At 41.9% G+C, this 24,266-nt stretch overlaps 2 protein-coding genes across 4 annotated transcripts in view; both read left to right on the top strand.

Moving 5' to 3' along the window:
- BROX (BRO1 domain and CAAX motif containing) overlaps nt 1–5,711 on the top strand; it is a 22,532-nt gene extending 16,821 nt beyond the window's left edge. For all 3 annotated transcript variants that reach the window (XM_026657675.2, XM_026657676.1, XM_026657677.1), the window contains exons 11-13: nt 2,304–2,454; nt 3,815–3,974; nt 5,094–5,711. In XM_026657675.2, the coding sequence (XP_026513460.1) occupies nt 2,304–2,454; nt 3,815–3,974; nt 5,094–5,180 (398 nt within the window). In that variant the 3' untranslated portion in view covers nt 5,181–5,711. The remainder of the gene's footprint in view (nt 1–2,303; nt 2,455–3,814; nt 3,975–5,093) is intronic.
- A 7,088-nt stretch (nt 5,712–12,799) lies between these two features.
- On the top strand, nt 12,800–23,331 carry FAM177B (family with sequence similarity 177 member B). The gene is made up of 5 exons (XM_026657679.1): nt 12,800–12,954; nt 14,536–14,700; nt 16,606–16,672; nt 19,531–19,628; nt 22,883–23,331. The coding sequence occupies exons 1-5, from the start codon at nt 12,928–12,930 to the stop codon at nt 23,099–23,101; spliced, it is 576 nt and encodes a 191-aa protein (XP_026513464.1). The 5' UTR covers nt 12,800–12,927; the 3' UTR covers nt 23,102–23,331.
- The last annotated feature ends 935 nt before the right edge of the window (nt 23,332–24,266 follow it).

The raw sequence follows: 24,266 nt of genomic DNA, 5'->3' as shown, positions 1-24,266 counted from the left end.
ACAAGGTAAAGAACATTTAGATAAGTTAGATCAGTGGTTCTCAACCTATTTACCATTGTGGGCTGCATCCAATACTACCTATATGGCCCTGAGGATGTCATATGGGCTGCAGCTGTGTGCCGATTGGGCTGCAAGCGGCCCATGGGCCACAGGTTGAGAACCACTGAGTTAAATGTATTCAAGTTGTCAGGGCCTGATAAAATTCATCTTAGGGTCGTTAAGGAACTAGCTGAAGCAATCTCAGAATGGAGGACAGTTGAGGTCCCAGAGGGCTGGAGAAGGGAAAACATAATACCTATCTTTACAAGGGAACAAAGAGGATCCAGGGAATTATAGACCAGTCAGCCTAACTTAGATATCTGGAAAGATACTGGAACAAATTATTAAACAATCAGTTTGTAAGCACCTGAAGGATAATAGGATTATAAGAAATATCCAGCATAGATTTGTAAAGAACAAATCATTTCAAACCAACCTAATTTTCTTCTTTGGCAGGGTTACTGGCCTAGCGGATGGGGGAAGCAGTAGATGTGATATATCTTGATTTTTAGTAAGGCTTCTGTCACAGTCCCACATGACAATCTCATAAGGGAAGGAGGGAAATGTGGTCTAGATGACATTACTATGAGGTGGGTGCACAGCTGGCTGAAAGACCATGCACAAAGTGTAGTTATCAATGGTTTGCTGTCAAGCTGGGAGGGTGTATCTAGAGGGGTCCTGCAGGGGTGAGGCCTGGGTTTAGTACTATTTAATATTTTCATTCATGACTTGGACAATGGAGAGGAGAATCCACATATAAAATTTGAAGATGACATCAAACTGGGAGGAGTTGTTAGAATTTTGGAGGACAGGATTAGAATTTGAAATGACCTTGACAAAGTAGAGAATTGGTCTGAAATCAACAAGATGAAATTTAACAAAGACAATTGCAAAGTACTTTACTTAGGAAGGAAATGCACAGTTACACCATGGGAAGTAACTGGCTAGGTCATGGTACTGCTGAAAAGGATCGTTTAGGAGGGGTGGCATAGTGGATCACAATTTGAATATGAGTCCACAGTGTGATGCAGCTGTAAAAAAGACTAATATAATTCTGGGGTGAATTAACAGGAGTGTCTTTTGTAAGACACAGGAGGTAATTATCCTGCTCTACTCAGCACTGGTGCAGCCTCAGCTGGAGTACTGTGTCCAGTTCTGGGCACCACACTTAAGGAAAGATGGGAACAAATTGGAGAGACTCTAGAGGAAAGCAACAAAAATGATAAAAGGTTTAGGAAGGGTTAAACTGGTTTAGTCTTCAGAAAGGAAGGCTGAGGGCGGGGGGGACCTGATAATTGTCTTCAAATATGTTGACTATTCTAAAGAGGACTGTGAGCAATTGTTCTCCATGTCCACAGAAGCTAGGACAAGAACTGTAATGGGCTTAATTTGTATCAAGAGAGACTTAGGTTAGATATTAGGAAAACAATTCTAACTATAAGGGTAGTTCAGCTCTGAACTAGGCTTCCAAGGGAGGTTGTGGTATCCCCATCACTGGAGGTTTTTAAGAACAGGTTGGACAAGTACCTGTCAGGGATGGTCTAGGTTTACTAAGTCCTTCCACAGCGTAGGGGGCTGGATTTGATGACTTCCCAAGGTCCCTTCCAGCCTTACATTTCTATGATTCTATGATCTAAAATATTTGTATCAAGGGACTAATGGTAATATTATAAAAATGTGAGTTAATACTCAGTCATATAAATGAAGGCATTATTTAAGCTCCCATGACTGGAGAGAGCAATTTCACTTTGGATTAGCTTTATTAAAGTGAGTCTTGCATTTCTAGAGAGCACTTTCTTCCCCTCTGACAGGCTAAGCAGACAAGAGAGTCATAGAAAAGCATCCTTCTTGGAATTTTCCCTTGGTCCCTCAGGGCACAACTGTACATTTCAGGCTTCTTTAATGTGCTTGGCTTATTATGATACCAGACACCCACAGTGGTGTTCCCCTTAGTCTGTCCCTGAATTCTTTCAGGACTATGTTCAGTTCCGTGGCTATGTAGTTCCAGTTCTTGTTTTACAGTTCCACTTCTACTTGTCTCTGCAAATAAGAATACTTCTCTGTCCTCCCCACCCAAAAAGTTGTCTACCTCTTTTACTGACTATACCGATGTTTGGCCATGGTTGGAGGAGTCACCCTGAAACCAGCTGCTTCTGCTTTATCTAATCAGAATCCTAGAGGGATTACTGGGTCTGTTACAATTAAAGTAAGAGATAAGTGCAGTTTTATGACAATTGTAACTTTCACATTGCTTTTTTGTGAAGTTTTTGTCAAGGCTGAAGCATTATGCAAAGAATATGGTGAAACAAAAGGGCCTGGGACTACTGCCAAACCCTCTGGCCACCTCTTCTTTAGGAAACTGGGAAGTCTGGTTAAGAATACCCTAGAAAAATGTCAGAGAGAAAATGGATTCATGTAAGTATATATTCCTTACTTGGTACACTACTTTACACAGATGTGGGGTTTTCTTTTTTTTTTTTTAATCCTTCATTTATTATTACTTTTAAAGTTAGATTGTAAACTTTACAAAGAACAATTTTTCCCTTAATAAAGAATTTGCTTCAGTGTGTTAAAGAAACTGGAAGAGTGTCTACCTTCTTCATGTGTCTGTAATATAAGTAAACTTTGAATCTTGTCTTTGCTTGTGACTTTCTTAAACTTAGCCATTGTTTTTGTAGGACCTACATAAAAATTTATATTTGTACTTCCTTTGCTGGCTTTTCTAAAGTAAATCAGTAATATTGCCTGAGCTGTGTGGCCTGTTAATTGCCAAGTGCCCCAAGTAACTCTGGTAAATAGGGCATTCAGTTAACCGATTTATAAACTTATTCTTGAAAGGACATCAACTTTGAATCTAGTGAGTTCAGAATAGTTACAAGAACTACACCAGCCCCTGAATCCCCTTGCCAATCATAGAACACAAGTACTGTCAAATAACACAGTAAACTAAAAATAGAGAAATGTTTTTTGCTAATCAACTTCAGTTACATGAATTGTATTTCTGACTTGTAACAGTAGTATATAAAAAGATTCATAGAAGTCTGATGGCATGTCCCTTTAAAAAAACAACAAAACCCAAAGTCAGATGCCCAGGGTCTGTTCCCTGAGATGTTGTTCATGCCATACTGATGACAGAGAAATAGTCACAGAACTCTGCTCGAGCATAAACACGATATGTGTTGAGCATAAGGTAAGTGGCAGTTTCTATTGCGTGGTGTGACTTTGCAAAAGATATATATAAAAATACTGTGTTTCAGGTTTTGTGATCTAGCAGGGCTCTCTGGTGGTTGCAGTGTTGCCAGCATCAGTGCATGCTGACATGCCAAGCATCTGACAGGGAGATTGAGGAAAATTGTTGCCTCTGCCTCTTCCCTTTTCTCCTAAAGCGTTGCTAACCCTAATCTGGATTTTTATTTTAAGTATCTGTAAATTGAAACAACAGCATTTATCTCTGCTTCCGCCAAAACAAAGGGGAGAAAACCAATCTGTTATCAGATGGAAATGACGAAGGTAGCCAATGGTCCCTTCCAGTTCTATGAGATAGGAGGAAACACAAATAGGAAATTGTCTGTTCTTGTGAAGCATCACGGAAACCTGCTGCACTGAACACGTTTTCATAATACCAGCATTAAGACTCTTAAATAAAATGGGACTACTTCAGCAGTAATAGTGTGGTGCCTTTGGGAGTGGCCAGGTTACTCCCAAAAGTGAAGAAAAATAAACTAACTGCAAATCTTTGTTTACTGTGTTTTTAAAATATTAAATTCTGTCTTAGTTACTTTCAGAAAGTGCCACCTGAGGCTCCTCAGCTGGAGCTGAAGGCGAACTATGGCCTGGTAGAACCCATCCTTTTTGAATTTCCTGCCTTGCATGCACACTGGACCCCTGAAACACTTGCTGCATTTGATCTCACCAAGAGGCCAAAGGATGACAGTGTAAGAATATTTTACTTAACGTTTTTCCTCCTCTCCCTCCCATCAGCTTTATCCCACACGTAGTAGAGAGTTGGCACTCTTCTTTTCCACCAGTGCCTTCTGCCATATCCTGCTCAATAGAGCAAACACAGATGGTCTTGAGGTGTAGGCTCTGTGCAGGGGAATTGGGAAACCTGGGTTCTATTCCTGGTTCTACTATGTGACTAGGCAAATCACTGTGCCATAGCGTCCCCATCAGTAAATCTGGAGTAATGCTGGGACACCTCAGGAGTGTTGAGGTTAAATTCAGTGAAGTTGGTGAGGTACTGAGGTACTTTAGACTGTCCCATGGCATTAGCTCCTAATGTAATTAAATAAATAAAAATTGTATATGTGGGCACAGAATGTTAATGCATCTGCTTTTAGTAGCTTGAGGTATTGCTAAAGAGCATCATAGGACAGGATGGTACCAACTATCTAACATACCCTTCCGCCAGTCCTTACTATTTTGCGTTTTTATAGTACTCTTCATTTGAGGCTTGCCACACCCCTGTGAGGTAGATGGTGGAATTCCCACTTCAAAAAAGGCACACCGTGAGTCAGTCATAGGTCAACAATCCAAGCTCCCAGCTACCTGCTCTCCTCATTGAACAACTTCTGTTAGTCCAGAGCCTAGAAGCCACATTGTTTCCTGGTTGTCTTTGGCTCATATAATGACATTGACCTTCTTTGTAAAGTACTTTGATGTCTCTGAATGAAAAGTGCAATATAGGAGTTAGGTGGTAGTATTATTAATCTGCCTGTCTGCATTTCTTAAGATAGAATTTAAGGGTCATGTCGTTAAGAAGGCAATGGCCTTCAAACTCACTGCAGCTGTACTTCTAAAGTAGGTGCAGTAAATTGGATGAACTTAGTTTAGTCCATTCTCTGCTGTCCATTTCAAGCCATCATGAAATACAGCAGATTTAACATTTTTGTGTTAGAGAAGCCAGAAAGCCCTGAGCTGGCAGAATAGAGAAGACTAGTGGACAAGTATATCTAAACTCTGCATGGCCTCGCTGCTGAAACCTATAATATGAACATTGTGTGGACCCCATGATTCTTTTAATTCATCTTTTTCAAACTCTTTTTTGTCTGCAGGCTAAGCCAAAACCAGAGGAAGAAGTGAAACCTCTGAAAGAACCAGATATAAAGCCTCAAAAAGACAGTGGATGCCAGATCTCTTAAACACCATAAGTGCTTTGAATTCCTTCTACAAGTTGTATTTAATGAACTCTGGGGCTTTCATTTCAGATCCCCTTTTCTAATTCTTCTTAATCCTAAAGATTAATTTACTGATTTATGTTTAGTAGAAGTCTCTTCATTGAGAATGTGGCTGGATTTATAAATGAAATTATTTATAGCCATGCTTTTTGTTGTTTTAGTTGGGACCTCAGAATGAGCTCAAATGTCCACATGCTTATAGAAAGTGTTTTAAGTTTAGGTGGTGGTTCTCAGGTTAGCTTCTATACCGAGAATAGCATACTGAAGTTAGTATTTCCCACCATAGGAAAGGGTGGTAAAGTTAAAGATATGATTTCTTTCCATGAGATTTAATTCTTTACATACTACTTATAGTGTTAAGTGCCCAGAACAAAAAAGATACAACTGGAAATTTGCCAGAAGCAATCTTTTAGTCATGTTTGTCACAAAGGCTTAAAACCCTGTCTCATTCCCATTCTGTTTCTGATAAATGAGAAAAGTAATTCTCAGCTGGGTTTTATCCATGTGGAAACTTCTATAGTGAAGTCAATTCACTATACTTCTTCAGAAGCAGAATTTCTCCATAATCAGAATGCAGTTTATACTCAGTTGAAACAACTGGACACTCCATTCTACTTCACTTTAAATCAGGTTTCCCTATACCCAAGTTCATAGTAACCTGCTTCCTCTGTAGCTTTTTTATTTTATCCATCTGCTTACTTTGAAGCCTTTTAATCTCAAACTGGGAGTCTGGTGGTGGCATGGGAGTATGAGTAAGCAAGTAAGTGGAAAAGATCTTAAAATGAATATATCATGGTGTCAGACTTCCAGACTTTTTCAGAGTTTAATACTGTGCAGGGTCCAGAATGAGTGAATTATGGGTACTTAAAATTCAGTGGCTTCGTAGAACTCAGATGAATGCATTTAGCTGTAATTAATGTGCTGTATTTTCAATTGGGTAATACCTGCTCTGTCAATGGCATCCTATAACTAAGACAATGAGTATTGCTGGCGTTTCAGCACAAAGGAGACCCAGCTCTAGATCTCCTTTACCTCAAACATAAATGGCATCTTCTCCCAGCTTCCTTAATTGCTAGCTGAAAACAGCACCTTGATAAAGAGCAGCTGTGGAAAAAATGACCCCAGGCAAGACTGAGGCTGATTGGAAGAGGGAAGTGCTCTGAAGAACTTGGTGTTTCTATAACTTTCCCCACTATTGCGGACTTACACTCTCAGACAAGTTAGTTTGCAGCCTTGGTGTCCTATGGGCATTCAGCAGTAATGAATTCAATAGAACTGTGACAACAAAAACATCTATTTTCATTTGTAACTGGTCAGAAGATTGTCTGGCAAACACCCAGTCACAGTGATCCATGTGTTGTATGTATGTCTTCTAGGCTTGAGCTTTGCAAGTCATTACACCTAAGAATAAAGCTACATACCTTGAAAAAGCATCAGCTGATAATAAGCACAGCAACCCATGTGGTTAGCATCGCAGGTTACAAGGAAAGTATGCTGCAGTGCTCTGCTGTCTCCATTCAATACAGAGACCAGTTCAATGACTCTGTCTTGATATTCAGAATCTTCTGTGAGACTGGATGTAGCTACCTGGCAGATCGTGACTTTCCACAACAGCTGGAACAAAGAAGCTGTTGGCCAATCAGAGGCAATTTATGAAGTTGGGAAACCGAACTTTCACAGAAACTGGACTGGACCAGGCAACTCATTGCCACAAGATATAGGAATGATTGTGGTGCTAACCACTATGGACAGATCAGATGCAAAACTCGTTTCTTCAATTTACCTTTCTCCTAATCAGTTCTATACACACGTCCCTATAAACTAATCAAACTATTTCTCTTACAGGTTGTAAAGGACAAGATCATTTATGTTTTTAACTATTTGAGGTGTTTAGATGTTTTGGGGCAGGGGGCAGGGCTGTAAGTACCTGGATAGATATTTCTCTCTCACAACTTCTCCACTTTTTTCTTGTTGCATCCCACGTTTTGAAGGAAGGGAACTGAGTATGTTTGGCCAAGGTTTCACCATTTACTGATGAGAAACTTCTGGTCTCCTAAATAATTATAGGGGCCATTTTAGGATTTCCCACACTGGTAGTGGTGAAGGAGTTGAAGGTGGAGAATGGAGGTAGGAAGTATGTATTGTTGCCACAAAATCCTGTTCTTTTAAAGTATATTCTATCCTTGCAGTTACGTGGCTTTCATTTTACTAAAGGATAAGAAGCTGATGTAGCTCCATGCTCCCAGTCCTAAATTTGCAGTATGTACTCTTACTCTTTTATTCTTAATAACCGGTACGGAGGCATTTTTCTACTGACTGACAATTTTATCTCCTCTAATTAAAGTTAAGATTTAATAAAACACAGTTTTCTCTTAATCCCTGCTGCTGACTATTGCACAGATTCGCCTAACTGTTTTTATTTTCTTGCACATGTGTGTTCAGGCACCTGCATTGGTGCATTTGACCATGTGTACTGTAGCATATAAGTTTCTTCCTAAAATCCAAATCTCTAGTTTTTGTGTAACCATTGACCAGATCTTCCCCAAAAAACCTTCCAAAAGCTTATTTTATGAACTTACATATTTACTGGCATTTGGACCCTGGCATTGTATTATCCCCTACTTTCTGGAACTAAGTGGCTTGTTTGATTTAAATTCACTGTAAATGTTTGCTGGCTGTGTACAACTCAAGTGTTAAATAATGGCATTACATAAGCCAGGTTGTAACCTTGTGCTGGTCCCAGGCTGTAGCTGTTTTCAGTAACCACAAGATAGTTGCTTTAAAAACTGATTAAAAGAATGAGTTTGTGCTCTTAAACTTTGTTGCTTCTCAAGATTTACTTTTGTTTACTCACTACATACCATAGGCTTTAAAATACAAGTAGTCTTGCTTGTGGGCAAGGAATATTGTTATAGCCATGTCAGTCCCGGGATAATGAGACAAGGTGGGTGAGGTAATATCGTTTATTGGACCAACTTCCATTGGTGAGAGAGACAAAGCTTTTGAGCTTACACAGAGCTCTTCTTCAGAAAGTAAGAGTGTCATAGCTAAATACTGTGACACTCTTAGTACCTTTACCAGCCTGAAGAGCTCTGTGTAGCTTGAAAGCTTGTCTCTCTCACCAACGGAAGTTGGTCCAATAAAAGATATTAGCTCGCCTACCTTGGCAAGGAATGTAGACATTTTAATCTGAAAATAAGTAGAGGATGCTATTCTGTAACGGGTGATTCCCTTTTGAGTTCTTATGAAGCGGGCAATTTTGTTAAGGTATTTAAATACAGACACTCCATTCTTTGAGTTAACTATTCCATTTGCTTAAGCATTTAGAAAGCCTAATTGGGGGGCTTCAGTCGGTCTGCACATATATGTGTATATAATAAATTTCTTTCTGCTAAGGTTTCCTTTAGTAATTTTTTAAAAGATAATGTATTTCATAAGGTGACTTTTTAATATTTATTAACATCAGCATTAGTAGGCCTCTCCCTTCTTACAGTGAGGACATGGTTTAGTGATGGCCTCCGTCTGTGGGTGCAATTTTACATTTAATTACACCCAGAAAAAAAAGTTGATGTAAACGTCTGATATCTGACTTGATACGTGTGCTTGCACTTCACAGTGGAGGCAAAATTTGCAGCCACAAAGAAGGCAGACACTAGAGTACTAGCTGAACATCAGGCTCTTGGTGTTTTTGTCCTTTTAAAATATTTAGCACGAGGGCTCATAATAGCTTAATAATTAAAGCAAAACATGTCCTTTATAGAAAAATAATTCTAAATGCAATTAATACACTTATGATGTGTGTCTCACTCCATTGTCCACGTTACTAGGTTAATATGAAATGTAATCATTTAGCACGTAACACTCTTTACATCCAAAGGACTAAATCAGGTCCTTGAATGTGCATGCCCATCTCTCATGGGCTTCTATTGGAGTCTTGTATGTGCATCCAAGTGCAGGATTTGGTCCATTTATGTATTTAGTATGACTAATTGGCTGATATACCATGACAATACAATACCTGTGCATAATCTAAGAAAGAAAGCAGATACTTGTTTATGTACAGTATTGTATAGCCAACTTTGCACTTTAGAAACTCTAGTCATTCATTTTCAGTACTGTACAGTGTGCTTGTAAATACTCCTTTATTTTTGTTTCTGTTGTACTGATTGCTGCAGTCTGATACTAGTGAGATTTCATGGGAAAACATTAAAATTAAAATGTATTGTCTACTGTATGTATAAAATAAACTATTAATGCAATTCTTGATATGCTGCTTCATTTCTTAACAGGCATAAATGTACATTGCATGCTTTCCAAATTCCACACTTGATTTTTTTCCCCCACTTCTGGTGCCAGCAGTGGCAAAAGCAGAAAAGTTGTAAGGCTCTAACTTAGCATTTGGACTAGGATGTTAAAGTTCCTGATTAGGCTCTCAGGTTCTTACATACTGATTGTCTCTAAGGGCTGGTCCACACTAACCCCCCAGTTCGAACTAAGATACGCAACTTCAGATACGTGAATAACGTAGCTGAAGTCGAAGTACCTTAGTTCGAACTACAAGGTACTTACCGCGGGTCCACGCGCGGCAGGCAGGCTCCCCCGTCGACTCTGCATACTCCTCTCGTGGAGCAGGAGTACCGGCGTCGACGGCGAGCACTTCCGGGATCGATTTATCGCGTCTAGACAAGACGCGATAAATCGATCTCAGAAGATCGATTGCTTACTGCCGAACCCGGAGGGTAAGTATAGACGTACCCTCAGAAGCAGACAAGGTTCCAGGTTGCCTTTTATTAATCATGGCACTAATGTCTATGACATGGACTGTTCTGATCCTTTACACCAGAGGTGGGCAAACTACGGCCCGCGGGCCCCTCCTGCCCGGCCCCTGAGCTCCTGCCCCGGGAGGCGAGCTCCCGGCCCCTCCCCTGCTGTTCCCCCTCCCCTGCAGCCTCAGCTCGCTCTGCTGCTGGTGCAATGCTCTGGGCACCAGGGCTGCGAGCTCTTGCCGGGCAGCGCATCTGCAGAGCCCGGCTTGACCCGGTGCTCTGTGCTGCGTGGTGGCGTGGCTGCCTGTCTTGGTGCTCCAGGTAGCGCGGTAAGGGGGCAGGGAGCAGGGGGTGTTGGAGAGAGGGCAGAGGAGTTCGGGGTTGTGGTCGGGGGTGGGAGTATGGATAGGCAGGGCCGCCGAGAGTGGGTTCGGGCCCCGGTGAGAAAAATTTTTTGGGCCCCCCAGCAAGGGCGGACCGGCTAAACAGGCCCGATTGGGGGGGGGGGGGAAGCCGGGCCCCCTTCCGGACCGCCGGGCCCTGGTAATTTGTACTGGCTTCCCCCCCCCTCTCGTCAGCCCTGTGGATAGGGGTCGGGGTGGTCAGAGGGCGGGGACCACAGGGGTTGAATGGGGGCAGGGTCCCGGAGGGGGCAGTCAGGAATGAGAGGGGGTGTTGGATGGGCTGGCGGGGGGCAGTCAGGGGCAGGGGTTCTGGGGGCAGTCAGGGGACAGGGAAAAGGGGTGGTTGGATGGGGCAGGGGTCCCATGGTGCCGTCAGGGAACGGGGGGGTTGGATGGGGCAGGAGTCCGGGGGGGCTTTCAGGGGGCAAGAAGCGGGGGGGGTCGGATAGGGGTCGGAGGCCGGGCCACGCCTGGCTGTTTGGGGAGGCACAGCCTCTCCTAACCAGCCCTCCATACAATTTCTGAAACCCAATGCGGCCCTCAGGCCAAAAAGTTTGCCTGCCTCTGCTTTACATAATAGGTTATTGGGAACCATTCTAGCTAGGTGCTTTGAAGATGTAATCTCAGGTCCTGGTCTGCGTCCAAATGGAGTCTCTGCTCTTGATGTGGTCATATTTAGAGCCTTATTGCAAGATCACAAAGACCCAGTTGCGTTACTACCCAAATTTTCTTGTCTTGTTTTCCCTTTTCAATTCTGAGTTGGGAGCAGGGGAGAGAGCAGAGGTTCATATGCTTTTAACATTATTACCTGCTACTCCTGACCTAGCTTAATGCGGCTCAGGGGGGAATCTGGAGGAAGACTTATTCTGCCCCTCTAGGCTGGAGGATATTTGTGGTGATACCAAACATGGGGATAGAAGGAATCTAAAGTCTCTGAAGCTGAAGAGTTAACATAGATCCTGCTAATGCTTATTCCTTGCATTTCTACTCTGTCCCTAATGATTTGCATTGCTGGGGCGAAATGCCAACATGAGGTGTTTTTGGCATTGAGAGAATAGGATGAGAAACTCATGGAACATAAATTCAAGATGACTGTTAGGGACTTTGCACAGCAACTGTAGGCTATCTTTCAGTACTCATCTTGAGACTATTCATGCCATTTTTGGTGTAAGTAGCTCACAATAGCCTCTAGGGTATATTCTGATTTCACGTATTCCCTCTCAGTGCCAATCATGCTCTTGAGAATGTCTGTCTGCGGATTCCACTGGGCATCTGAGGGACCCAGGACTGTGGTCTTTCATGTGCACAATCTCTCCCCTGCTTGATACTAGTACCTTCAGGGGCTATGGCCTAATATTTGAGGTGAGACTCACTGGTTGATCTGTGAACAGAGTAAATTGAGGAAAGAGTTGGGTACTTCACTTTAAAAAAAAAAAAAAAGACGACACTTACCAACCACATATTTGGTCTGAAAATTGTGACTGCACACTCTAGAACATTGAGTAGTTTATCATTTGTATTCTAACTTTTGTCCATCTAAGACTTGTCCCTTTTTTGGCTTTGGATTTCAAATAATTATAGTAGTAGGGAATATTTCTCTTTGAATAAATTAAAATGAGTATTGCTATTGCATTTGCACTAAATTGAAAACATACAGAACATTCTTAACACTCTGAGAAGATAAAGAATGCCACATGCATACGCCTAACTGATAAGGTGATTTGGTACTTCAGTATTGCTATTGGGCAGGTTACGTCAGTAGGTACCTGGAACAGGGGAAGAAATTGTACTTCCTAACTAGTAGTAGGCCCAGTTTCACCCACATCTGCAGCCTCCTCTGTTGTTCCAATACCAAAGATGCCAGATAAGTTGCATTGATCTGTTTTATTAGCTTTCCTTTGATGATTGGCTAGTTCTGCTACGAAGTTGTTTAGCAGTTGCTAATGTATGGACCTATTCCTCCAAACTGCCAGTAGGTGTCATACCAGTTGCAGGAAATATTTGTGTTTGCGGGTGCGTGTTTGGTTCCTTCACTTCGCTGGAAAAAGTAAATATTACACCTGTGACTTAGCCTTAGTAAAGTCAAAGTTCACTTCATAAATTAAGCAAAACCCAAGGGAAGCAGAATGCTGAAAATGTCCTCAAGAAATGTGATATGCTTTAAAAACAACCAGCTTGCAGGGTTTTCAACACCCCCTCCTCCCCTCCCCCCGCCGGGTATCTACAAGCAAATGTCCATGTCCTTCCCCACATTCCTTTTGCCACCCCAACCAGTCATCTTAACTCTGCTGAACATGCAAATAAAAAGGTCCTGCCCACAATTCAAACACAGCCCAGTCCTTTCAGATAGTTGCATCCTGGAGCACTGAGTTTACCTTCCTTGACTTGCCTCTAGACCTGAGCTGCTGCCAATGCTACAGAGTGGGGTTTTTTTTCCATGCACAAATTACGTACATGATCACTAAGTGTCATGATTCTAGGTTTTTTCCCTTCCTTGTCTTGGAAACAACTTAATCAGCTTTTGCACTACAACTTCAAGTGATGGAAGATACCAGAGAGATTCTCCAGGTGAATTTGCTTTTGATCTATTGTTGGCTAGAGATTTCACACATTTATATATTTCAGCAATGTATTTGCAGTATTTGATCCCACCAGTGTTCTCCTTCAAGCATAAGGAGAACACTGTAAACTAATATTTATTCTGTCTTTGGAATGTTAAAGTATTGATCTTATTGTCTTGTTGGTTATGACTGATTCGAAATTGATTAGTGGAATGGAATGGGGAAAACATAGTAGCAGGTAGCATATATAAGTAACTTTTCCTGTCTGACTTGAAGTAAGATATTTATTTTGAAGAATGCTAGATATTGGAAGGGAAAATATCAAAGAAATTAAAAATAAAATGATGGTACACCATTGGGCTAAGAGCATAAGTAGTTTAAGAAATTTATTATCTTAAGGGTTTCTCCATAGTTACTTCATACTTATTTGCCTTCTTAACTCTAGATTATATTTTATGTAGCTGTTGTTGAAATTTGAAATTATGAAAGGATAAACTTTAAAAAGATGTATGCATTGTCCGTTTTGCTGTAGTCCTTACCCAGACAAAACCCAAATGGGCCCAAGTTAAGCAATTTAAAAGGCAAACGCTAATAAAAATTGGGCAGAAGGGGAAAGGAAAGAAAAAAAGAATAGGAATTGTGGAAAAAGGAAATCATGATTCTCCCCCATTGGATCTGTGATGCTCTTTGGAGAGGGGGGGGACCTGTCATCCCTATTTTTGAAGCCCTCAGTGCACTTTTTGGTGCTATATAAATAGTATTGCCTTGTTATTCAATTGCACAGTAGTAAGTTGCAAATTGTTCATTTAGGCCAGGGGTGGGCAAACTTTTTGGCCTGAGGGCCATATCAAGGTTCCAAAAGTGTATGGAGGGTGGGTGTAGTGTATTAAATGGCTCCCCATAGGAATGTGCTACTAACGGCTGCGGGTCTGGTGCTCCATAAGTAGCACATTCCTACGGGGAGCCATTTAATACACTACAGCCAGCGGCTCTCGCAGCCCCGCCACCCAGAGCACTGGCGGCACAGCGAGCTGAGGCTGTGGGGGAGGGGCCAGGGGCTAGCCTCCCCGGCCGGGAGTGCAAGGATCGGGCAAGACGGTCCCAGGGGCTGTAGTTTGCCCACCTCTGATTTAGGCTGTGATCTTGCAAGGTGCTGAGCGCCATTCATGTCCCATGATTTGGCCCTTCTGACACTTTTTATTTGTTTGTTTTGCTGTTGTGAAGTGTGTCTCATATTAGATCGTAGTAGTATACTCTGAGTCAATGACAGAAAACATGTACAGACATTTGAAGACCCATGGAAGAGCTGTTTGAGACACCAACAATTGTACCTGTTCTTGTAAGAGCTGGAAGCAGTCATGACACAGGCCATGTTGCTGTAGCTCCGCCTATGCCCTGGACCTCTTTCTTCTTCCCCAAACTGAAATATGCAGGACTCTTTATACCTTTTGAGGGCTTAAATAAGATTCTCAAACCCAGTCCTGACATTCCTTAATCTAAGAGTTAAGGTGAAGCTGAACACTATGCAGTCCATTGTCCATTCAGTGTACTAAGAGGGCACTCCTGGTGGGTGTTTTCTGATGAGCAGGAGGAGGATGGCTTCCAGCACAATGAGATGGAGGATAAAGACCGGGGAGAAACAAAGTCTCCAAGGAGGATCATTTACTTTGCAAATGGTGAAACCATGGAAGAGTACAGTACGGAAGAAGAGGAGGAGGAGGAGGAGCAGCAGCAGCAGCAGCCACTTGACACAGTGAGCCCCGTTATTGGCTTTTAGGAAACTCTGGGGTGACTGGAAGAGGGGAAGAGTGTTTCTGCTCTATGCACGTTAGAGAACCCTGCACCCTTCACAGCCATAATAGCTAGCTCTGTAGATAATCACTTACCTCTTTTTTTTTTTCTCTGTAAATATTGTGACTTCTCTAACCAGTCACAGAACAGATTTAGTACAATTTGGATAGCAACAGTACGAGCTTCTTCAAGTTCTCCTGCTAACGTGCTTTATTCCTGATGCCCATGGGACTGACTGCTGATGTGAGAGTAGTGGTTAAGCAGATCAAAATAGGAGGAAAAATTCATGGCTCTTATGCTATACCCCTACCTAATGATAGCTGCATCTTGTGGTGACGATGCAGCAAGGAGATGAGAAGAAACCTACCCAAAAGGAATTCATGTCCCCAAGCAAAAACATGCAGGAGCATGTCTCCTGGCGCTCCGTGACCCATTCCTAAATGCCATACATCCATTTCCTCATCTCTAAAATGAGAACAAGACTGAGGGCTGGTCTACATGTGGACACTAGGGGAAAGTTAAGACTAATTAAATAAAGCTATGAAGTTAAAGCATATTAAACCCTTGTTTGCACACTACTTCAGAAGAAAAGTGGCCTTAGGGCATGTCTACACTAAAAATTCTGAAGTCAACTTATATATATATTACTGTGGTGGTTCATGTCCACACTACATCCACTGACCAAGAATCATTCTCTGCTCGCAGCTCCCTGCCGGGAGCCCGGCTGCCCCACGGACTCTCTGCTCCCTGCAGCTGCCCCCCTCCCACCCAGCTCTCTGTTCCCTGCTCCCTGCTGGGAGCCTGGCTGCTCTCCTATTCCTCCAGCTTTCACCTCCCTGTCAGGAGCCCGCCCAGGCTCTTGCCTCCCAGCTGTGAACTGGGACCCCAGGAGCAGCCTGGCTTGGAGTGGGGGCCCTGGCAGTGCCAGCAGGCAGCAGCCTATGTGGGAGCAGGGAGGACTTTCTGGTCAATTTCACGGCTCCAGCAAGGAGCCATGAAATTGATAAGAAAGCCAGCGAACAGCCCATGTAAGGAACACGCTGTCTACACAGACACTGCATCGCCCTAATTATACCGACATAAGCCCTACCCCTCTCGTGGAGGTGGAGTTATGTTGGTGTAGTAGGGCACTTACACCAGGGGTTAGGTCGGTTTAATTGTGTCATTCAGGGGTGTGGATTTTTCATACTCCAGACCAATGAAGTTATACGGACCTAATTTCTGAATGTACACAAGGCCTTAGTTAATTTGTTTTAATTCATCCCCATGTAGATAAGCCTTAAGTTACTGACCTCCCAGGGATACAGTGAGGATAAGTAATGTTTGTAAACATCTCTGAAAATGTAATGTATTATATTAGGCTAAGTATTGACATTTACATATGTGTCTATTTCTGTCAAAAATCTCTAAATATTTTTAGTATTTTGGTCTCATCCTGCACATACAAACCTGTGAACAATTTTATTCACACGAGGAAGTCCCATTGAGTTCAAAGTTCCTCAGAGGTTTATGTATTTTGCAGGATTGGACCCTTTGTGTTCTATTGTATAGATGTTCCTCATGTTCATTGTACTGGTGATTCTTGTATCCCTAGTGTAAATAGACAGAGACTTGCTGTAAATCAGCTGAGACTGGTATCCCTAGTGTAAATAGACAGAGACTTGCTGTAAATCAGCTGAGACTAGCTAGCTTGAACAGCACCCTTTGTAAAGACTGAAGAAAACAATTAGCTTTCTCCCCTACACAATGGGAGAGCCCTTGCATATGGCAAATATTATGGGCCAAATGAATCTCTGATACGACCCCATGGATTAGTTCAGCTCTGTATGTCTAAAATTAAAGTTTTTCTTTTGTTCTTGTTTTGTAGTCCAAACTCTCCTGGGGGCTCTATCTGCGGCTGTGGGCAGTTCGAATCGCAACAACTTCACTTTTTAGTAGGTATATTTTTTGGCCTCAATGGGAGGGTTATTTTAGATGAGTTGAATATAATTACCGTTAAATATTATTAAAATATAAGACCACAACCAGAACATTTTCCTCCATCTTATTTGTTTCATGTATTTTCTCAAAACTGGGTGTTGCTATTCTATAAAAAATCTCTCTCTCGATATATAGGTATTTTCTTTCAAGGAGATAGACATCCAGGTAACACTATTAAATATGAAATACTTTAGGTTAGATTATTTGGGATCAGGCCATTGTCATTTTAAAAAATAAGTTTCTTACCAGCAACAAGAAAGAAGCTCCCACCAGTGTGGGGACTGCCTCAGCATGCTTAATGGAGCAACCTGAATTCAGTGGCAGGAGCCTGATGGCTGTACCAGTATGTCATGATCTGGCTATGCAGCCTTGGGGACTCTGACTTTTGTACTACCCACATGTCTAGCACAATGTGCCATGCTGCAGCTACTGAAGAAGAGCAGGTTTCATTGGAAATGACCTCCACGGCAGATGATTTCCTGTGGGTCTGCTGCCATGAAGCTGGTCTCACTTTCATTCAGCCCTCTAATACTAAATCAGCTTTTCATTGTCACAGTGATGGTTTTAACCAACACTAGCCTCTGTGTATGTCATTTTAGTTGGCAGATGCTAGGTATCCTTTTCATTTCTAGTGTGACAGTATATCAAATACTGCATCCAAAATAACTACCTTAAAAGAACATTAAAGTTTCAAAGTCAAGCACTCAAAAGCTAGGAAATCCAGCATTAAGGGTGCCTGAGCAATTTTAATTTAGCCCCCTTGTGCATAGGAATTATATAATCTTCTTAGTTACATGATCACATACACCTTTACCCCGATATAATGCGACCTGATATAACACGAATTTGGATATAACGCGGTAAAGCAGCGCTCTGGGGGGCCGGGCTGCGCCACTGTTGGCTAAGAGAAAGACAACCGCACTGCTTGGCAGCACAGTTCAGCTAACAACTCCCAGTGCGCAAACCAACAACCCCCCTCTACCCACCCCAGTGAGCGATCAGAGGCGGGAACAGGTACAGGACACACCGGCCAGCCTGAGACGGCCGGGAGTGGAGTCCTCTAGGTAACAGCCCATCAGCCCCCCTTGGCAAGGCTCTGGCACACCCGAGCGGACCTGTCTCTACCTGCACAGAGAGTTATTTTGCCACCACATCAGACACGCTTCCGGAGTGGCCGCCCGCAGGGCCAGCCTCACCCAGCTCCCGCATCTACTGGCGATCCGGGGCGGTGGCGGCAGGGCGCAGCAGAAGGGCACAGCAGGAGAGAAGTGGGAGCCACCTGCGCAGCGCCCCACCCGAGCCTCACCCCACCCCACAGGGCCCAACTCCCCCATCGAGGAGTCAGGCTGCACGGTCCCTGCTGCCCACATAGCAAAGGCTGCAGCCAGCTGGCACGGCCCTCAGCAGAGAGGCAGGACTGAGGAGACACCTCACCCAGCAGGGAGAGGAGAGAGGACAGAGACCAATACCTTGTGTGGGGGGATCGCCAGGGGCGGGAAAACAGGACTTCCCTGTTCCCTGCTTAGAGCGAGATTGCAGCAAACAGCCCGGGGGTAGCCGCTGTGTAACTCAGAGCCGCTGTGGTCACAGCTGCCGCCACGCTCACCCCTCAGTCTAGAGTAGGGGTTGTAAGAGCTCTGAAAACTAGCTGGGGACTAGAGAGCTGGGGATTGATGTCTGCCAATCGAAGGTCAAAGCAAGTTTGATATAATGCGGTTTCACCTATAACGTGGTAAGATTTTTTGGCTCCCGAGGACCGCGTTATATTGGGGTAGAGGTGTACTACTTTTCCCCACAAAACCCTTGCCTCATTCAGTACACACATTTTTTTCCTAACCTCATTCTTGGAAATGACAATAATGTTAGTTGAAACTTCTGCAAAAATTTCAGCTTGAGACAGATACCAGGCATGGAAAATTTCAGCCCCAGCAGTTTAAGGCAGGAGGTAAAAGAATGGGTGGACAAAATCTACCTGGGCTTTAGAAAAATACTTAAGCGTTCCAGATCAGACTGATATAACCAACTGAAAATCAGGGCACAAATAAAGGTAGAACTACTGAAGCAGATTAGAAATTGGCAGAGGGACAAGAAACTGAAGCCACCAGGAAAAGAAATGGATCAGAGTGAAGACAGGTTAACAAGCATAATACTGCAGAAAGATGGATTAGGACAATCTAGCTCTGCCAACTGACATTATTACATACAATTTTGATAAATTGTGATTCTCCAGGCAGCCAGTGCTAAGTCTAAAAAAGTGGAACCTGAAAGCAGTCACAATGACTTTTTTTTTTCCCTTCAAAAATCAATAGCCTCCTAAACACAAGAGGTATAAAATCCATCTCTTCTCTCTGATAAAGAGGAAGGGAGACTTTCGTAAGTCGAAAGAAGATCCTGAAAGGAAAGAAGACATGTCTATGACCTCGTTACTATTTGAGAGTGAATTGACGTGTAAAACAACCCAGGCTGAATTTGTTTACACAAAGTGTAGTTGAAATACAGTATGGAAGAAACTGCCTCAGACTGCAACTGGTATAAGTGACATACATCATTTCCAGGAATGCTGGCCAGCTCTTTGGAAAAGGATTGAAATGGGTAGCCATTAAGTAGTTTTCTGGAGTGAGGACTAGACATACTGAAAGTGGACTTGTATTTCCTGAGCTGATGAAGACAGCCCTTGTCCTTTTGTTCATATATACGTCAGTGTGTACAACTATTTCTTTTCTCCCACCACATAAAGTGTCTCTCTATACAAGCTTCTTTCTTATGTAAGGGATAGAATTGCTGTTATTCTTTCTCCTCCCTGTCTTTTCAGCTTGCGAATTCCTCGGAGGGAAGCTTGCCATGCTCTTTGGACTCAATGAACCTAAATATCAATATGCAATAGATGAATACTACAGGACACAGAAGAAGGTAAATGAAATGCATACATAGCTTTTTAACAAGTGGAGAACAAAAAATATGGCACTTAATTTATCATGTTTTATTATTAAGAACCAACAGTCTTCCTTCCAAACAAGACAGAAAACAAAGACTCTCCCCCCCCATAGAATTTACAATCTAAGCAAACCTGTGTGTATGTGTGTTCTCTTTTTTTCTCTCTGTATATGTAATTTAAAATCTTTTCAGTGGATCACTTGTGGGATCCTCGAAGCTTTACTAAGGTCACTAGATCTATACAGGTCCTATGAAAAGCTTTGAGATGTGCTGGCATCAGAATGAACTATATACATTGAAGTGGCTGTGATTAAACTTTCAGGCTGCAGGGTTTTGATTTTAAACGTTTGTATTGTGGATTAGTTCTCTTCCAGAGTGACTTTCGGAGTCTTACTCTGTGAGTTGACACGGTTGAGCTCCATTGCGAAGACAATCTGGATATGTTTCCTGGTAGTGGCAGGAAAGTTTGGTCATTCATTCTAACATCACTCCATGTTAGCGGATTCAGAAACCACTGTTGGGATGGGTGTTGGAGAAAAATGTTGCCACACCTGTCTGGACTGAGTCAAGGTGCTGTATTGGCAACACCTAAACAGAAGAAGTTTGAATGGTGGTCCTAGAATAGAGAAGTAAATGAAAATTCCATGAGGACTCAGCAAAACCATGGAGAAGCCTTGGGGTGTGAACAACACAAACTCCTTCAAAAACTTCCTATTTTTAGTATTATTTTTTCTGTCGTCAGCTATTTACAAGGCACTAGAGGTCTACTCTACTGAAATATTTCTCTTAGCATTGCTGGCTTGTGGTCCAGAAGACTGTTCCAACTGAATAATGTGGTGTAATTCCAATTGTTCTCTTACTCATTCCTTCCAAAACTTGGAACAAAAGGACCTGCCCTGCCCTGATATGTTGAAAAACTGGTTACTGATCACCGTGATATATGGCTGTTTTGTTGTAGGTTAAATTGATCAAAGGCATGTCTGTTTCTTGAGGAAACTGCTGTGTACAAACGAGCATGCAGATGAAATGTTATATTCAGCTAAGGACACAGAAATTGGATGAGTTCTGGCAACAAAGTTTTACAAGAAACAACCTTTCGAATTATGGTGGAAATGGATGTATAAGGACACCACCACATTTTCAGACAATTTTGCATGGTTGAAGGCTTCTTGTAAACAGAGATGAGCCCAAGCTGCAAAATTTTGACCTGGGTCTGTATTTTGAATCTCCCCCAAATTTCAGAGATTTCCTTATATAGAATTTGAGTTTGGTCCTTTTAGAAAGAAGGACTAGTCACAATTTTTTTTATTCTAAATCCACCACAGACCCCCACAAATCTGAAATACTTGCTTGGGGTCAGCTTTATTCTTTAAAAGATGGTCCTGTTGCCTGATCTATGGATTGTGTATTAATTTGATTACTTAAGAATTCCCAGTTAGCACCCCAAGCTTTGATAGGTTCTTGTCTCAAGATCAAGGCCAGTAGTATTAGAATTACTGTTCAGTTGGGAACTCTGATGTACACGGTTGCAACACTCACACTTATGGAAAATCTTCTGTATATGTGATAGTTTTATTAATACAGTAAGCAAAGTCACAAACATTCCAACCCAGCAAGATAGAGATAATACAGAATGTGCATCTGAGCATCCATATACTCACACCATCCGTTGCAGAACAACCTGAAATGTTAGTCATTATCTGCCTCACCATCATCTTCTTCCTCATCACCATTTCCAGTGGTCATCATCCTGGCACCGCCCAAGAGCTACATCTCTCCCCTCCTAAGCACACAGGCTGGGAGACAACTTTTATAATGTGTTACACTGACACCACTATGCCTAACACATATTCAGTAGGGATTTCTTTCCTTGTCCTTATTTGTATTTCCTCACCCTACTAATGTTGGGGTGCCCTTGTCCCACAAGTCAGTAGGCCTTTTACCTCAAGCTTAATTAGAATATACATCAATTGGTTACCATGGCACTCTTGTGATCAGACATCTGCGAATGTTCCTAATTTAAAATATCCCAAACCAGTATAAACTAGAATCTTATGGTTACCTGTTAGCAGTTTAGTCATTACAGCATTCTCTTATGATCTGGGGTTACTCCTGGTTAACTGCATAGGCTAAGGATTTGGTGCCTTATTCCTTGTTTACCTAAGCTATTGTCTTACGGACTGTGGCCCATAAACTCCTTGCTTTACTGCCTTAACTTATGTCTATGCCTTACCTAGCAAATACCTATCCCTATAGGCTACACTCCTACTTTGCGTGAAAATGGCATTGTGGGTTTTCAGTTTGTAGACCAATAATTTCCATATTAAATATGTTTTTACAGGTGTTAAAAATATAAAAATCTCATCTCCAGCTCTGCAAATTCAGCCTGAGATCTTCCATTCAAGTTGGTTCTTTCTGTCTCTTCACTAGTCAAACACTGTGCTTTCCATCTGTGCAACCCCTCATATTTAAGCCCTCAGGTACATCTCTGCAGACCTATTTAATTCCTGTTAGTGAGCTTGATAAGGGAAACTGAGGGCATAATTTGAGGACAATAGGATTGCATAGGAGGCTTTGCAACTGGAACATAACAATTCTGACCCATGAGGGTGCCCTCCCAACCCCTCCAAAAAATCCAGCTCACCTTGCCAGAGCTGTATGTTCTGCAGAACTGGCACAGCTATAAAAAACGTAGTAAAAATTACTTTTTTTTCACTAAAGCAAATAGATCCCTTTCTGAATAGGATGACCAGATGTCCTGTTTTTAAAGGGACAGTCCTGTTTTTTGGGACTTTTTCTTATATAGGTGCCTATTACCCTCCACCCTTCTGTCCCGTTTTTTCACAGTTGCTATCTGGTAACCCTATTTCTGAATAAACTCACGGAGCAGAGCGGTAAGAGGGTGGTGATTTTACATAGTTACTTTTCAGGGTAGACTTTAAGTATGTTTCATGGCTTGTAGCATTTTTAATTCCAGAACCGATCACTACTTCAGAAACTTAAAACAAGTTCCAAGCTATCGTGCTGGCCTTTCTCAGAGTTCCTGTTACTTCTGTGTATAACAGTTACAGCCAGTTAGACAGTAACCCAATCTTATGTAATGGAGCTACTCAGCCCAAGGTAACAGAAAACTCACATTGCTATCAGTGTCAGTGTCTCCTTATAGGAGATATCAGAATAGGTTTCATTTTGTCCAGTTAATTTTTCTTATTGTCTTGTCTTCATTGCAGGAAAGTGAAGATGATGAAGATGGTGAAAAGATCTCTGAGACAAATGAGGCAGAATCTCTGAATGAAAAACACCACCTTGAGGTACAGAGTGTAGAATACGGATCTATTAGACTCAAGGATGCTATGGAGTTTTCTCAAAGAAGCACTTTTGCAAACATTAATGAGGCTTCAAAACATGACCTACAAAGTCCAAACTGTATCTCAGCTGTTAAGAAATGATGGCAACATTGTCAGTGTGGTCTCTTCTGATACTGAAATAACTCTATAATAGGACATGAATATATCATTAGCATGCTCTGGGTCTAACATATCACATTCCTTTGTCCAGAAGTGTTATTCAAGTGTCTAATAGCCAGCTAGATAGAGCCAAAATAGCTCTGTGATGGAGAAAGGAGATGGTGAAGATGTAATGCTGCCTTCTGTAACGTCTGACTCTTTACTATTTGAGCTAAGGAGGTTGATGGCGCATCTGCCACCTGGTTCCCTATGTTTATGAGCAATGAACTGGAGCCCTTACATTCTGATGTGTGAATCATGGACTTGACATTAGATGGTTACTTTTGAAAGTGGAAAACATCTGTTTGGGACTATGCAATGGAATTTGATATGCTAGGATATCTAAAGCAGCCTGCGGAATCATAGTCTATTCTGGGTAGCTACAGATGCTTCCTAATCAAAACAAGAACGATGTAAAACTTGCCTTTTTGTTTTAAGTGAATGAGTGAACACTAAGAAAACTAATAGTCTCTTTATGGATTCCCATGTTCTTGTATTTTTAGTTTTTATTGTTCTATTCCTAGACCGTAAGTTGCTAAAGGAATGGATCCTTTTGTATAAAAACTAGGGCTGTCGATTAATCGCAGTTAACTCATGTGATTAACTCAAAAAATTAATCGTGATTAATCCCACTGTTAAACAATAGAATACCAACTGGAATTTATTAAATATTTTGGATGTTTTTCTACATTTTCAAATATATCAATTTCAATTACAACACAGAATACAAAGTGTACAGTGCTCACTTTATATTATTTTTATTACAAATATTTGCACAGTAAAAATGATAAACAAAAGAAATAGTATTTTTCAATTCACCTCATACAAGTATCATAATGCAATCTCTTTATCGTGAAAGTGCAACTTAAAAATGTAGATTTTTTTTTGTTACATAACTGCACTCAAAAACAAAACAATGTAAAACTTCAGAGGCTACAAGTCCACTCAATCCTACTTCTTGTTCAGCCAATCGCTAAGGGAAACAAGTTTGTTTACACTTATGGGAAATAATGCCGCCCACTTACAATGTCATCTCAAAGTGAGAACAGGCATTCGCATGGCACTGTTGTAGCTGGTGTCACAAGATATTTGTGCCAGATGCGCTAAA

The sequence above is a fragment of the Terrapene carolina genome, unplaced genomic scaffold, assembly GCF_002925995.2.
Source record: "Terrapene carolina triunguis isolate 2854851 unplaced genomic scaffold, T_m_triunguis-2.0 Scaffold262, whole genome shotgun sequence".
NCBI classification, from domain to species: domain Eukaryota; kingdom Metazoa; phylum Chordata; order Testudines; family Emydidae; genus Terrapene; species Terrapene triunguis.
Note: the sequence above shows the minus strand (reverse complement) of the source record. Positions and strands in the feature narration are given on the sequence as shown.